This window comes from Indicator indicator, chromosome 5 (genome assembly GCF_027791375.1).
Source record: "Indicator indicator isolate 239-I01 chromosome 5, UM_Iind_1.1, whole genome shotgun sequence".
Taxonomy (NCBI): domain Eukaryota; kingdom Metazoa; phylum Chordata; class Aves; order Piciformes; family Indicatoridae; genus Indicator; species Indicator indicator.
In genome coordinates, this window is record NC_072014.1 from 11360512 (window position 1) to 11378102 (window position 17591).

At 41.3% G+C, this 17591-nt stretch overlaps 1 protein-coding gene across 3 annotated transcripts in view; it reads right to left on the bottom strand.

Annotated features, from left to right (window-relative positions):
• AGAP1 (ArfGAP with GTPase domain, ankyrin repeat and PH domain 1) overlaps positions 1-17591 on the bottom strand; it is a 375696-nt gene that overhangs the window by 22523 nt on the left and 335582 nt on the right. For all 3 annotated transcript variants that reach the window (XM_054380803.1, XM_054380802.1, XM_054380801.1), the window contains one exon: positions 13044-13266. In XM_054380803.1, the coding sequence (XP_054236778.1) occupies positions 13044-13266 (223 nt within the window). The remainder of the gene's footprint in view (positions 1-13043; positions 13267-17591) is intronic.

Consider the following 17591-nt stretch of genomic DNA (forward strand, 5'->3'; position numbering starts at 1 on the left):
ATTAGCAACGGATTAGAGTTGCAAATTTTTGCTTCTTGAGATGAGAACAGAAAAAAAGTCATCTTCTAGATACTAAATCAAGCTGGAGGCTGAAGATATCATAGAATGGATTTGGGTTGGAAGGGATCTTCAAAGTTCATCTAGCTCCAATCCTCCTGCCATAGGTAGGGACCCCTTCCACATATCGTTCAGTTTTAGCACACAGTGACACAATCCTATTCTTTCCACTTGCAGAAGAATCTTAAAAGTGTTGATTGAGGTTGTAATTTAATTGCACATGCACCTTGGTTTTCCACGTCTGGCTGGTGCTGTAGAGAAATGAAACTACCACAGAAACATCACTTAGAAATTCTGACCTGGATGAAACCAGGGAAATGTAAATCTTTGGGGGAAAAAGAAAAGTTAGCTGAGAGATTTCTAGGCCATGACATAATCATCTGTTCAGCACGAAGACGTTTTGAAGCTTATCCCATCTGTACCTTTTGAGGCTTACCAATTATTAAGAGAGGGCTTCTTCTCACTACCATACATCTCTGCAGACTCACACACACAAAAATGCTTCAGCGACAGGACTTTGCACAGTCTGCACAATCTAGTTAATAGGCACAGGAAGGTATTTCATCTCACTCTAATTCTGACCCTCTAAAGGCTCTGATTTGTCACCTGTGTTCACCTCAACATATTTTAGACTGCTATTTAATTACTTTAAAAGCTGGAGTGATGGTGGTCTTATTTCTTCTGGTCACTCTTCTCTTTCAGGGGTTTACTGCTGGCTCCCCCACCGGCACCCGCACGCCTGAAAATCCAGCGGTAAGCGCCCTGCCTCTGACAAATGGGTAATATTTGAGAGCTGTGGGGAAACTGCATTTGGGTGGATGTGTACATTAAGTTTCAGTCCAGTCAAAAGCCAGCACCATCTTTTCACTGCTGTCCTTTTCATTTAGTTATCTTACTGAAGTCTTATCTCCCCAGTCCCTTGCCATAGGCTACCAGCTTCCTGCAGAGCCAGAAACAAAGCTCAGTCTTAAACAAAGGAAAAAAAAGGAAAAAAATCACAAAAGAGAGAAAGTTGGTCACAGTTACTGTTATGGAGCCCCGCAGGTTCTGTAGCCACGACCAAAGCAAAGGCATGCTGCTGCTTCTGTGCCTAGTGTCACCGGCCAGCAAAGCCACCAGTAGCACGGCAAGGCACTGCCTTTTTTTCAAGTACTGTTCAGCATCGGCACCGCTGGGGTTAGGCACACTCTCTTCTCCGCTGCACCACGAGCTCAAACAAAGCCATCTGCCATCCAAACAACCTCCAAAGGCTGAAATGGTCAAAAACAATGCAGGAGGATGAAGGAACACACCTATCACTGTCACTAGTGATCACTACTGACACACTAGTGACCACCACCAGCACATGAGACACAACCTTCTCCTAACCCCTCACCTGAGCTAAGCTCAGGGAAAAGGTAACATGAGGACCAGCTTCCCACCCTCATGTCCTAGTATTTAACCACACTGGTTTTATATCCCTCTTAATGGCAGAAAATGTGTGTAGAGATGTTAAAGATCATTTATGTAATAAAGCCTCAGCAGCACAAACCAGGGATAAACTGGCTTTAGAGTGACTGCTCTTAGGTCACGTATAGCAACCAGTTTGAATTAGGTTTAGTTAAACTGCTTCACGTTTGGCAAACAGGGAGACAGCTGCCACCTTAGGGCAGGAGAAATGAAAAGAACAGGTTAAACAGCAAGTACACAGAAAAGCTTCAAATAATAAGGCAATGTTTTGCATAACATCTCTCACTATATATATCTAATATGCTGAATATTTTCCTTGCCACCTAAGCAGCTCTGCCGATTGAATTCTTCAGCAGCAGCAGGCACTTGACTTACTTACAGTACTTTCTGAAGCTGAATGCAACTCATAGATGAGCTTTTGGATCTGACCTGAGGGACCTCATAATAGCTGATGCTTAGCATTTGCCATTTTTTATCTTGATTGCTTTGTTTTTTGGCCTTTTTATTATTACAAGTTTCAGCCTCACAAATGCTTAAATTTTGATAGCAATAGAAGTATTAAATACTTTTCCTTTTGGAAATAACTAATAAACCAGCTACTATTTAAGACAGTGAAGGCAAAGACCCCTTTAGTAAGCCTGCCCAATTTTGTATACAGTAAATTTCATTTTCCAGTTGCTTTTAGCTTGCCACACATAAGATGAAACTCTCCATACTTATTCCTCAGGTGTTGTGGAGTAGCAGATATATGCATGCATACATACTTCGAGCACTGTGGAAGTTAATTTCAGTGTAAATGATAACACAGGAGCTCAGGTAAGCCTAGCTACTGTAAATATGCTCCCATGCAAATATTCAGTTGCAAAGTTCAATTATTTCTGTGGTTTTGAACAAGGAGTTGCTCCTGGAGTCACAGAAGTATCTGGTGTCCTCCCAGTAAATATCCACTTGATGTTATAGATGCTAACTTTTGAAAATAAGGAGCACTTGGGCTTAAGCAAGTTTCTGGTGGTGGTGTTTTGCTTTATTATTTCGTTCAAATACTCATCTATACCATGCCTACCCCATCTTAAGAGTTCAGACAGTAAAGCTGCACTGCACTGTACTCCTCAGTTAGGAATTTCATCCTAAAATAAGCACCATAAATAAGATCTCACACTTAGCTCGGTTTCAATCCCCAGTCCATTCAGCCAATTCCAGGCATGGTGAGGCAGCAATTTTTACTTTTTAAATATATCAGTGAGCAAATATACTCTAGAATCTACTTGTTACCTATTCCACAACAATTCACCACCAGTCTGTGTTTTTGATCCAAATGAGCAACAGCAGGGTGCTGTTTCACCTGACACCTGATGCGCTCTGGCTGCGTGCTGCTGCTGGAGAGGCTCATCTGCCTCCACCTGTCCCTTGCCATGAACTCTCATGGCTCCATTTACATCGATAAAGGGCTTTTGCATAGGCTGCAAGGCAGAAGGGAAAGATACCACCTAAGTATTGGAAGGGACCACAGCGTGGAAGGGCTACCTAAGTCTGATGCTTCTTTCTCAATAAAAGCCTTCCAGATGACTTCAAGACCATAGAGAAAACTAACTTCACCTCTTTCTCTTCGCACTTCTGCAAGAGAGCTAACCATCAACCTGGTCTGGCTTCTGGACTGAAATACAGCATTTGCTTATGGACCTGTCCCTTTGGAAGTCTGCAATGATTCTGGGCTGCAGTTAGATGGGTGGGAGGCTATACTCACCAAAATATGGGAAATGTCACTGCCATACTAGTAGCGTTGTCATCTTCCTTTATAGTTGAATTTCTTACAGCTGAATGTTGTGTGCAGTTTAGTCTCATTTCTATTTTCTTTCTAGATGCTTATAAAACTATCAAGGAACGTTCTGGGGAAAGACTAATTTTACATGCTACTGGCCTTTGGCCATTAGCCTGATATAAGCCATATTTTCCCACAATTTATAAATACAATACCCAATTTTTTTCTCATTTGAAGTTAACATCTTGGTTCTAATTAGTGCTATATTCCTCTGTTGCAGTACCACAGTTAAACACTGTCCCCAGCAGTTTCTAATAAACACAGCAATGGTTATCTCTCTATTGGTAAATTCTTTGTTGACCTTCTCAAGTAGCTTATGACTGAGAAGATGAGAGGCCACAGTGAGGAGAGTTTGGACTTCAAATCTGACATGCTCGCTAGCTCTGCTAGGTGTTTGGAAGAGAACTAATACAAAACAAGAAATAATCAATTCATAACTAAACTAAAAATTAAGTTTTAATCAAAGATCCTACACCAGGATCCTACACCTACAGGCACTCAACCAACAGACTAACAGCAAACAGAATAACCACTTTTCTGACAGCTAATTATTGACTTATGGATACTGTTCATACAACAGAGAAAAATCCCCCTTGCTTGAGTTCTAAACTTGAATCCTAGACTTCCCAAAGTGCAACAGCTCATTAACTTTTTGGTTGTTTTTTTTTTTTTTTTTTTTGTTTAGAATTTCAGTTTAACTCGGTGCTTTTCAGTGTGGCAGCCAAACACACACACACACACAAAGAACCAAAGATTGTCAAGAACCTCAGCAGAATAAAGGTATCTTGGATTGATGGCACCTCCAAGGTAAAACATTTCAGTCTCTATCGCCTGTCCTACCGCAGAAACCTCAAGAGGCAAGACATCCTCAAAGAGCTATGATTTGTAAGTTTACAACACTCAAGGATGTCTTTCCTCAAGTCCTCTGTGTGTATTCAGAGTGGGTTTCTATTTTTTTTTAATCAACACTGAAAACTACCTTCAAAATTAAGAGGTGAGTGCTTTCCTCAATTCCTGGGGATGACACATTACAGCAAGATATCCGCCAAATGTTGTAAGACTTGTAAGAAATTGGTCAAAAGCTGCTAAAATAAGGACCACTGCCTTCCACTTCCTCTGCTGTATGAAAGCAAAACTACTTGTCTTCTCTTTCAAGGTCCCCTGAAGGCTCTTCCCTTCTTTCAGTATTCTAAGCTTGACCATTGCCTCTGACCCACTACTCTGATCTTCATTTTCGTCTTGCCATGTTACCCAAAAAATTCTGTGTTTGTGGAAGGATCTTAGCATCTTAGCTAGGAGGTATTTTAGCTAGCAGGTATCAAAACAAGACCAAAGCACACTGCTCTCCCCTGTCCTCTTCAACAACATTTTTCAAAGGATGAACATCAAACGGATGCATGGATAATCTAACATACAAGAGACATGAGAGAAAATGAGAAAAAGACAAAAGCAATGAGGATTTCTTTGGCTTTTCTGTCCAAAACCTCTAGACTATACCAACAATACATGGGTAAACTCTCCAGAAGGTAGTGGGTAATCAAGGTGAAAAGGATGCACCATAAACCAAGTGTAATTGGAAATCTCAGCTGACCATGTGCCATATGGGTCCATAACGTACTACATCTCAGCACCCCCAGTGCATGCATATGTTCCACGCAGGGCATGAATGTAGATTGCAGTGAGCCAGGTCCACATAGACATGGATTCTAAACACTCAGAGAATTCAATAAAGTGGTTCTTCTGCTAGATGGATTAAAAAAACGAGACTAAAAAAGGAATAATAATAAAAAATAATATTGTTGGGTTTACACCTCTGCTTTTTAACAAATGCTCTAATGAACTGCAGAAGGAGATAGAAATACTTCCTTTGCAGGTTTCTCTTTCACAGGCACCGAAGAGAATAATGATTGTAATAATAATAATAATAATTGCAAACTAGGCTTCTGTTTACAAAGTGTTTGAGTTTTTATCAAAGACAGATTTGCACTTAAGAAACATGCAATTGAACCAGGGAGCATTTTTTCTAAAGCACTCATTAATTTGGACAACTGGGGTTGAGGTTATGTTGTTGTTCTGTTTTTATTTTTAATCATCCAGGCATCTCCCACGCTGCTACACAGGCACCTGAGTTTCACCATATCAGCTCCTGGATGACAAGGTCTGCCAAGCAGCTACAAGGACAATAAAATAGGTCATACTACTACTAACCTTCATCTTTGGAGTACTGCATTTGAGCTTCTGAGGCCTCCAAACAGTGAAATCTGACCAGCCACCACTCAAGCCGACATTTCATTTGCCTCACTTAGTTACTCTTATTAGATGCATTTCCTGGAAGCTACTGGTAAGTGACAGATTTTATTCTATTTTTTAAATTTAATTTAAAAACAATTACAATTACTCTAATCTGAAAGCATGCAATCTAGCATGTCAGAACCAGTTCATTTCCACAGCCATACGGGGAAAGGTTTTAGTTTAGTGGCAGCAATGAGTCAGTCTTCTTATTTATGTGTGCGTTTGAAAACGCAATACTCACGTAACTAATAATTTATACATTTTCCTCATGATCTTTATGAAATATCTGCTCTCCAAAACAGAGCTAATATAACTCCAGCTCACTGGAGATGTGCTCGTCAGTGTAGTTCAGCCACCAGAAAGACCAGGAGTAAGTTACAACTCTCAGTGTCTATTGCTATGGTTTTTTACAATTTTTTTTTTGGTTTTATTAATTCCTTCCCAAAGTCTCCTCTGTTCATAGGACTTGCTGAAATATCTTAAGTTAAGTCTGAAGTCCCCTAGCAGCTGTTGGGTCGGCAGAAGCCCAGCTGTCTAAACTTTATTGGCAGTAAATGTCATTCTTGCACACAAACTGCATGCCTGGAAAACCCAAAGGCACATCTTGGGCTATCACATCCCATCACATTCCCCGACGAGATGTGAAAACAGAAATGGAAAACGTCAACAAACTCCGGCCGCGGCGAGGAGCGGGGCATGCCCGCTGACAAGCGTGCCGCAATGACAGAAATGGACTTGGAGTTGCAATTAGTGGCACTGTCATTTTCGGGCGCTCCTGCCAATTAATTAAGCCTGTCAAATGGAAAAACAGCGGCATTCACATGATAATTTATATAGGGAGAGACTAGCCTAGCAAAGCTGCTGCCGCCGCCAACAAAATCCCCTCCAAGCGCTTGGGGAAAAAAAAATAAAAAAACATAAAAATATAGAGGAGTAGAAAGTAGGGAGGGGGGCAGGGGGGGCAGAGAAAGAAAGTTAAACTGTCCTTGTTATAATTGTTAACTCTGATCGCTCAAGTAGAAGACGGGCTGATTAAAACTCCAAACGAGCCCCTAGCTCGCTTAAATCTCAGAGTCCGGAATGATAGAATCAGAGGAGTTTATTCATACCATTAAGCCCCAGAGAACTTAATTGAAAGAAGAGCATAGCCTGGACCTTGACAAGCGGGAGGTCACAGTAATTGCTGCCGGACATATTTAACATTAAGATAATCAGGCCATTAATTACCCTTTGGATCATTAAATCAGCCAGTTGCAAAATGAAATTTCTGCCTCTATTACTCACTTGAGAGACCACAGGGGTGGCTTTTAATTTATCAGTGAGCTTGAGATACAAAGGACCAGGCTTGGGGAGGAAGGAAAGGGGGAGAAAAGGGGGGTTTGCTTCAGCAGAGGCAGGAATATCAATCCGCCATGCTTGGTGATCGTGGCAAATTAACTAGGTAAGATAACCTCAGCTTCTAAAGGCAGAAGCTGGGGGTATGTAAATAGATGAGGGCAGACAGGGAGATCAGAGCCTGCACACCACTTAGCAGGATAATAAAGGAAATCATCCTTGATTATCAGTGCTAATTTGGACACTGCCGGTAGCTTGTTATGCGTGTTCTGAGTAGCATTTAATTAATTCAATTGCTTGTTAATGAGGGAAGTGACATGTGGGGAGCAGATGCCACCCAACTGCAGATGGGTTCTGGTCAGCCCTTCACAATAAAATCTTTTTTTTTTTTTTTTAATAAATTTTTCTATTTATTTTTAAAAACACCCTTCCCCCACCCCTGAAATGGGAAAGGTGTCAAGCATGGAGGAGCATTCAAAAGGCACAGAACACTGACCTCATCAGGCCAAGAACCGCTAAGAAACCAGACCTGACAATCGCAGATAGAGAGGTACTGATGTTCCCCCAGGCCCCATTTGTAATGCTGCGGCCTTATGCCAGGAATCCGAGACCAACAGGACTGTAACGGCAATCTAATGGCCAAAAGGAAGAAGAAATGAGAGAGATACGAAACCAAGATTCAGGATACAACACTGGGATCTCAGTTTCCCTGGGCTTGCCCTTTATCTGTACTGTCTATAATGAAGGAATAATTATTTTTCTGCAGAAAGGAGGCATGGTTTAATTTTTTCATAGGAGGCACGGTTTAATATTTTTTCATAGAAGTTGCCTGCTCCCCAGTTATTCCCCAGAAACTGGTGCAGGCTCTGCAGAGGACATACAAGCCTTGGAACAGCAAGCCAGGCTTCAGCTTAGGACTGTAAAATTCTGCTAAATACAGTTGAGCTGCATAATGCTTTTTCTGACACCATTACATTCAGTTCATTAGTAAGGCAAGGGATCAAACTGAATCTTATGCTGTAAGGTGAAAGTCAACTCCCAACACTGCCAGCTCCCAACTCCAGAATTCTCAGACAGCATTAAGAACCTTTGGCAACCAGAATGAACGTGGTGACAGCTATGCACCAGACTACCTGAGCAAAACTGCAGCAGATGCTCCGCCCTCCAAGCTCATCTCTTGTTTTCAAAATACATTTTCATGGAGATGGAGGTTCTTTCTGTTTGGGAATATTCTCAAAAAGATACTGAAATAGTGGAACCCTTTAACTTCAAGGTTTGCACATAGCTAATGTAAATATTCGTCATCTCTAGAGCAGGAGAACAAAAGGCATGCCTGGGATGGTGCCTAGATGTTCATATTGTTCTCCCTCCTCTTGACCAACAGCTTCCAGCCGGTGAAAGTGGCCTTGTTGATGGCACATCGCAGTATTCCATGCAAGACAGACACCTTGGGAACTCAGAGAAAATGGGTGAGGGCCAGGGAGCTGATAATCACCTTTCAGAGCAGGCAGAGGAATGGTGACAGATCATCTCATTTGGAAAAGGCCAACAACATCTTAGGAAGCTGATACTGGCAAGTGAGTCTGCAAAGCAGAAACCAGAGGGGAAAGAATAGTACATGGAGAAAGCTAAGTATGTGAGGTATGCCGAGAAGAAAGCTAAATATATGGTAGGAAATCCACATACCAGGGCAAAAAGCCCAGGCAACCATGGCACAGACTCCCCAAGCTGGCTTCACCACGTCTCCTCCATCCCTCTATGAAGTGGTTCTGGCCCTGCCCTACCAGGCTACTCCTGGGTCGCACCACTCCAAACCAGAGTATGCTCAAATAGCAATTAGGGGTGAAAATCCTGATCTCACCCCCAGACCCAGTTAATTGTCGCAAAATTGATTTACTCTAATTTGACTTCTCACTCCAAATTAAATCTGCATAACTGAAGGAGGGACTGCAGGCAAACTCTCCTCGCTCACCCTCTCCCCTCCAAGACAATAAATTTAATATTGAATACACTTGGAAAAAAACCTGGCAGTTGTTGCAGGATCCATACTGAAAGATCTTTTTCCTTTTTTCCCCCCATCTTTTTTTTTTTCTCCTTCCTGTGAGTAATTAAAAGATGCTTTTCTTGACTAATGATCCCCCTGTTTAGAAATGGGAAGTCGATACTCCTTCACCAGCAGTCAGCTTCAATTTGTCACAAGGCTCCTGAAGTTTGAGCGGCGGTTCTCAGGGCTGCTAGTAATTGCTGGAACCAATTACCAGCCTTCCAGAGCTGACCTAATCAGGGACCCACAGACACCACCTCTCAGAGGCCAGCTGGTTCCCTTTCACTTTCACATTCACATATTTGCCCGTGCTTGGGTTTTCTGCTGCTTCACCAACTTTTCCTGCTTGCCAAGAGCTTGTGTTTATTCATCTTTCCTGCCTGTAATCACACCAACACCCTCAGTCTGAACTTTGCTTTGTGCTACTGCTTTACTCTACACTGCTTCCTTGGGGATCCCATCACACCTGTGCTGCCTTCCATTTTGATGGTGGAGGCCATCCAAGGCGTTGCTTTTGATTCAGGGGCACCGAATGACCTGGAGATCTCTTATTTTATAAGCTGCCTCCCAGACTTGATGAGACCTGATGCATGTTAACATTAGAGGACATAACAGGGCAATACACCCTTGATGAAAGCAACAGAAGTAATGCCTTTTGCCACAAAACTCTCAGGCTTTGGAGTCCAGCCCCTCCAATCTGAGAGCCTTTCTGACCTTCAAAAAGTTTCTCTTTCGCCAAGACTTTCTTGGAGAGGAGTTTTAAGTGAATCTGAGTGGACTAGGGGAGGACAGTGGCACGGTGTTATTTGACGCGAGTTAAGCTTGATAATGTTTATCTCACTTTTTTAGTGAAAAAATTAAAAATGCAAGCTGTAGTTAAAGCCTAGTATATCTCTATTTTTATAAATATCGGTGACATTTTCTTAAGCAAGACTTTTAAAATTGTTCCATGACCTACTGCAGCCCTTTGGCAGTACCTCCTGCAAAACATTGGTCTTCCTGCATCTCTTCACCCTTCCACCTACTCAACAGAAACGTGCCGGATATCACTGCAGTGATATCTGCATCAGTGTCAACTTCCCCCAAGCTGAAGGGACTGCTTCTGAAGCCATGTCAGGACTTCCAGGTTCCTTTTAGTCTAGCATGTGAACACTCCCTGTGTCTCCCAACCAAACAGATTCAGTATCAGTAGAGCAACCAAACAGATTCAGTATCAGCAGAGCAATCAATAACCCTTTCTGCACCCTAGCAAGCTTGTGGGTTTCCACTGAGCACTATGCAGGACAGACATAGTAAGTGGGGCTGCAGAAGAGAACAAGGATGACAAGTTCAGGACAACCTTGGAAGAAAACACGGCACTACTTCCCTCTTCCATCTGATGGAGCTTTGGTGAGAAGTTCCTTAAAGCAGGAGCATGCTGAGCATAGGAACTTCCTTACAGTGGCTCCCAGACTCTGGCTGATCTCACAGACCACCAGCATGGGCAGAAACAGATTCCCAACACTGCCTCTCAGCTCTCTCCCACTTCAGGAGGAGTTTTTCTACATGTTTCCTTTCTTCCCCATCTCCAAATACCCAGGGACTCTGTCCATCCTTCCTCCACCAGAACTCCAAATCTCAGCTCTCCAACATATTTATAACTTGTTTACCTTCTTTCCTCTTGCCCCTTCAGTTCCTCAACAGAAAAAGGGGTGTTTGTTTAAGCCTGCTTCAGGTCCATTGCAGATGCTTCTGATAGGATCCCCCATGCAAAGCTGCAAACAGCAGTGAGAAAACAGAACACAAAGCTTCTGTCTAAAGAACTAGAACTTATTTCTTGTCCACATCACGGGGAGAAGGATTATGATGCCAGTGGAGACAAAAGTGAAGTACAGGAGGCCCACACTTTGAAAAAACTAGACCTTTCAGATATTTATGTGAGAAATATCACTTCATCCCCTGCTGCAAGGAGTGGAAAAAATGGGAGTAGCAAAGCAAGACCACAATTGCTCTGCAGGAAAATTTGCACATAATCTCAATTCTGCTTTTTCTCACAGCTCTTCCACCATGTAAGTGTGCACTTGGACACACAGCTGGAAATACATATTTATAAAATGAATCTTTTTGTCTAAAGATGTTATAGTTCAGGAAAGAAAGTGCAGTTATGGTACTGACAAATATAACCAGCTGAATATAAGCACAAATATGTATAGAAACAAAGAAGAATTAAAATAAGGTCTGAGCATGAAATACACAAGGAACAAAGCTGATTTTTTTAGAAGTAAAACTCACTTTCAAACCTAAAAACCTGAATAATTTAATTCAAACGGATGGCTCTCTTTTCATCACAGTCACATGTATTTTACATTTTTCATGACAGCATCTTTATTTTATGGATACTAAAATAATGCTGTTGTCTTTTTATTAAAAAAAAAGTCCATTTGAGTGTAAGCTTTTTTCCTTTTGAAAGTATTTAGAATTAAGGCATCTCTCCAGACCACCTCAGTAGAAGAAGCCACACATATATTTGTTAGGTGCAATAATGTAAGTACTCTAGATTAAATTAATAGTAATGACTGAAAAATAGCAATAAATTAATTTCAATCTGCCTGACAAAATAATTACATTATCTAACAATATACATGTATACACAGGCATAGAGCTTATGTATGAACAAAATCTCTGTGTAGCTCCCTCTGAACATTTTTACATGCACAGTCATTCATCTAAGTAGCCTGATTAATGTACTGGCTTCATTCTCGAAGATGAACCAAAGGTGGCACCACAAATTCATTTTTCAGTGCTAACGAAATAATGCAATAAGAAACAGTTGACTTTATTACACACAAACAGTACAAACCTACTCCTACACCATAGCAGGTGGCCCAGGTATATGCTCCCAGGTTATAATTTCACTTGATCCAGGACTGCAAAAACCAGGATTCAGAGATACACGTCAACAAAACCTGAATGCAATTCCCTCTGATTTCTCTGACATGCAGAAGGCAAATACTGAGAGCTTAACCTCCACCATGCTGTTTGCTACCTGGGGACTGACCAGTGCATGGACACAGGCTGCCCTCCTGGAGCTCACCCTAAGACAATTATAACAAGCTTCTGAAGACAACTTCAAAAGCTGGCCCAGCTGTACAAGGTAGTCCAGAAGGTTCTCCTCCTTCCTGAACCATCCTGCTGAAATGCAGTCTGCCAGAGGGCACTCAGCTTCCCTCAAACCAATATCCTCGTTAGAACTAGCAGCACTTACACATCTCAAATCTAAAATCAGGAAAGTATTTTCAAAACAGCTTTCTTTGGCACTGATCAGATAAATTAAGTATGAATCCCCCCCTCCCCCCAGTCTTTAGTTTTCACTAGGACATATCATAGAAGATTTTCACTGTGTTATGAGAGGTAGGTGAAACGCTGTTTTCAAAGGAAACACATATCCACCCCCCCAATTTATGGTTTCACATTTATCATATTAAAAAAAACTAAGCAAGTCCACAGTCAGCAAAACTTTCAACATCTGTGATGAGAAGCCAAAGACCTGATGGCCAGGTACAAATTCCTGGGTAAGCTCAAACTACTGAAGGCAGATTTTGAATCACAAACGTAGAGTCTGAAACCCAGGAACTTTGTGGCTGACCGAAACAAAAAAAACGCATTACAGTATAATTTAGACTGAGGAACGACCCAGGCGGGAGGCTTCAATCTCCCACTGTTCTGTCAGTCAGTCAGCTGAACAAAAAAATTGTAGAACTGTTGAGGAAACCTTCACAAGAGGGAAAATGTAACGGGGTCACTCAACTTTTGACACCCCTCTCCTTTGACACACGTTCTCACTGGGCATGCAGTGAAGATACATATATATGTAATGATTTTTACAAAGGGTACTCCAAGGGGGAATTTTAAAAGTCCATGTTGTAAAAAGCTGCAACACCCTACCACCTCGGACTGAAAAGCCTCAATGAGGATATAGGTGATCATAGCTTGCAGCTTTGGCCATGTGCAGTGTCACATACTACCCACCCACTGTGTGCCATGGTGAGATGGAGTAAGCAAGCCTACCTTGTGGAGTCTGAGGAAGGTTTCATATGGCCCTGGCTGCTCTCCTCCCAGACGCTGTTGGCCAGCTCGTTCCCAATAGAAGACATCACCTTGATGAGCTCTATAGGCCAGTCATCCAGGTCAAGAGAGCGGACCCGGGAGAGGTGCGTGCCAAGGTTTCGGTGTATACCTGAGCATTCGATACATATGAGGGCTCCCAGATTCAAGCTGGCCCAGTCAGGGTCTATAGGAGAAGGGAAATAAACAGTGAGTACAATGAAACACCTAACAAAACTGTCTAGTTTATGGTAGTGGACAAAAGATTTTGGTTTCATGGAAAAAAAAGATAAAAGAGGAGAGGGGAGAAGGGAGAAGGGAGAGGGGAGAGGGGAGAGGGGAGAAAAGGGAAAGGGAAACGAAAAGGAAAAGGAAAAGGAGAAAGGAAAAAGCAAAAGGAAAAGATGTCCCGTCCAAAAGCACAGTTGGAAGATCTTCTGGAAGGGTCAGATTTGACCAGTGGAAGTACCAATCCTTCTGAGGAACCATCAAGGAGTAAGAAAAAAAAATTGGGGAGATGGGTCTCAAAGGATGTATCATTCCATCTCTAGTCTAAAGAAAAATATGAATTAGAAAGAAAAGAAGAAACAAAGAAAATATAAGGCAGTTGTAGACAGCTGATGATGAAGTGGTGGAGAAAGTCCCTCCTTGGGAATCCAGAGCCACTCATAGCCAATTACAAGGGAAAAAGGAAGAAGAAAAAAAAAGGAGTGACTAGATACAATATCTCTGTTGCTAACTATATGAACTCCCTTAATAACCATCTATATCATCACCTACATATGGCTTTTACATCTAACACACTATGGGGTATGTTCTTATCTCTAAGATCAGGGAGATACGTACTAAGATGAAAATGTGATACTTTGAACAGCCCCAGTTCTAGTGTACGAACCAGAAGGATTCCACTGACACACGCACACACACACACAAAATAACCCTGAGAATGATAAGGCTCTGACAAACCTGACAAAAGCTTGGGAAATTCAAAGTCATTTCCCAAGAAGGTTCACTTTTTTTTGTCACTTTCCTGTGTTATTTACAACTACATTTGTATGAATCTCCCTCTCTCCAACAAACACTCATTTTAACAAGCGCAACAAAAGACTTATAGGAGGAATGTTTGGTGGCTCTTTTTCTCCCCCCTGCTGTCAGATCTTTTCTTCTTGCCTTACCCTGGGCCTCCCGAAGAACTAGTAGGCTATCACTGATGCCAAGTAGGAAAATGGTGATTAATTGAGAGGGCAGGCAATTTTCATTCAAATCTAAATAAAATTTAGAACTGATAGAGAATTAATTTCCCGTCTGCCTCCTTCCATTCATGGAAATTTCATTCAAAGACTCATTTTGACTTTGTTAAATTCAAAATCTAGAAGTTATTTTTGGTAGCCAAAATATGCGAAGACAAAAAAATTTCCTAGGCTCTTTGCCATGTCACATTTGGACAATAAATTTTGAAAGGAAAGCAGTTTCTTTTAGCTACAAAGTCCTGCATTTTATTTAAGTCATTGATTGATATTTTTCAGTCAGTCCTTAGAAATCTAAAAATATCCACAAACAAGAAAAATCCTCATCTTATTTCACTTGAGCAGAAAACCACATCTTATGTTTAAAAAATTTCTCTCAAGATTTACTAGGAATATACAGCATTTCAGATCCTCCAAAAAACAAGGTGAGTCAAAACTCCTGCCATGCTTCTAAGTCCTTGGTAAGACAACCATGACAAACCTCTTTCCTGCATATTTCTTCAGGTCACCTCCACCTGTTTTGGTGTCTTGTCAGTGAGGAACACAGTACTATATTTGAAAAAGACTAAAAAAAACCCAAAAAACTCACAAAGTGCTAATTTCTTGGTAAAAACTTGAACAAAGCAGATAATAATTTTAAATTAGCAAACTGTGACTTGAAATAAAATCTCTGCTCCTGATCTGCAAAGGCCAGGGTTATCTCCACAGAAATAAAACACCCAATGAGATCAAGGAAACATAAACTCAGAGTGAAACGAGAAAAAAATACCAATTAATATTTTCCTAATTATTGGGAAGTTAAAGACTTCTCAAACATCTCCATGTACTGAATGAATTCTTAAAGTAGTGAACTACTTCCAATTGACAGTGCTGGTACAATGGAAGGAGTCCACCAAAGCGATAACCAAGTTACACGAAATTTTGTCAAGACAGGACTTCAAATTTCAACAATCTGACACCATACAGCTGAGTTTGAAGGTGGCAAACCAGGAAAGGCAAGTGTTGAACTCATTATTCAGTGAAAAAAAAGGACTTGTTGATTTTGGTTACAACTGGAGCAAGACAGGGCTCTAATGAGGAGCTTGAACAAGCAGCAGCGTTCAATGAATTCTGGCTAAAAACTGACAGGATGTCACTTACAACTCCTGTTTCAGTGTGTGTGCATGAAAAATTGTTCTCAAAAGGATGCATGCTAGATGACAGAAGTCACTACTTACCAATAATTAAGGCAAATTATGGTAAACTGCATGTTCAGGGTTGTCCCTAACTGCAATTCACTGCTCCTATCTGTATCTTCCTCTTGCTATATGTAGTTGAGAGCTTTTAAAATTTCATGCTTGAAAATTGTGATCACAAATCTCTACTGAAAAGAAATACATGTGCTTAGAAAACCATAAGCATTCAAGCTGGGTTTTTTTATTATTATTATTTTTCTCTTTTTCAAGATGATGATAAAAAAATTAGCTCTTTTCCTGGTGATGCGAAGAGTAATTCTGAATTGGAAGATGCCCAGAATACTAGCAAACGTGTGTCAGGCTTTTCTCCAGTATATACACATCCAAATTTGATGGGAATAGAAGGGTAAAGCCCATTCAACGCAGCTGGAGATGCTACAAAACTGACTTCCCTTTGTTTCACTTGCAATTTGACAAATGATATGAGTTTTACCACACAACTCAATATTCCTAGATCACAATGTTCAGCTGTCTCCTGCACCTCAGACTGACCATTTGAAGGCAAAAAGCTCTTGGAACAGAGAATAAACTCTCCTCAGTGTGTCCTTCATCCCTTTGGACTCAAGATGCCTGATGAAAGGTTTTGCCATGCTAAATCCTCATGAGTCCAGCATGTGTGAGATAGCTGTGGGCTGAGCAGAAGGAATCTTTAAAGGAAGGAGAAGAGCCAGGAAAAGAAGCATCATCTTGCTGAGATACAGCAGAAAGTTTGCATCTTTACTGTTCTTTGAGAGTTGGTTTGTTTTTTTTTTTTTTTTATACTGCATGTAAAATTGAATCTATTGATGACTAGGGAAGCTTGCCAGGGCCACCCAAAGTTACTGGACTCCTGGACTACAAAACTCATAGTGAGACTCTCCCTCTTTAAGGGTCTCCCTGTTTTCTTCTACAACAGAAAAACTTGGTATTTCACAGCCTCCAGATATCTTGAAAAAGTGATTCTCATTTATCCTCTCATCTGCTTTTTAAGCAGCAAGATTGGAAGAGCTAAAATTCTTCAGGGGCAGAAATTCAGCTGGGTTTGCCCAATCTATTTGAACATCTTCAGTGCCTTCTCCAGACAGAAGCCAGTACTGGAACTCCAATGCTCTGGAAAAAGGCAACATCATTTTCATTTTAAGTGAGGTCTTGTTGGGCAAAAACTTCAGCACCTAAAGAGCATTTTGCCTCATCTATTGCTCTGGGATTGGAACATTAAAAAAAGCACTTTGAAAAACTTTAGCCTGAGACTGCCAAAGGGCCAGAAGGCTGTTGGCACACAGATGCTGCTGGTACCATTGCTGCTGATTAACATACAACAAGGCAGAAACTCCCTGGTGAAACAAAGTGCTGTGATGAAGTGCTAAAAAGGCAAAGAGCTCTAGAAAGAGGAAGAATGAGACTTCTGAAGTGGAAGATTGATGGCTCTTGAATAGAGCTGAGGGACAGCAACATCTCATATTCCTTTGCTCCCAAACATCTGTCTTTGTGAAGATGCAAACTACGTAAGCTTTCCACAAGAGCACTGGTGTTTGTAATGCTAAATGCTCAGGGGGTAAGGACTTGCTCAGGCAAGGCAGAAAAGGAGAGAAGGAAATAAAGCAAAACCCAGCAGAAAAAGCAGAAAACTGAGGTTCACCTCATATATGCTTTTAAATTTTAACATACATCACTTTGGAAATACCTCAGATTTTTCGAAAGGAATGATGATGGCCTTAACATTAGGAAGAAGAGTCAAAGAGGGTATAAATTTCTCCAAGAATACAAACAATTAAGAAGTTCCAGTTTAGATTCCAAAACCCCTGCACATCAAAAGCTACATAACAGAGTTAAGTGTGGCCAAAAAAAAGGGGCAGTCCCACTCTGCCCTCTTCCAGCAACATGTTCTTGGTACATCCCTCCTGCTGGCACCACACAGGGTGGTCAGCTTGACCAGTGAAGCAATTTGGATGAAAACCAACTTGGCTGAATTAGACAGGAAAAAAAAAAGAAAAAAAAAAAAGGGCTGCTTTCCTGCACAATCACATTCCTGACTCAACCTCTACCTGCTG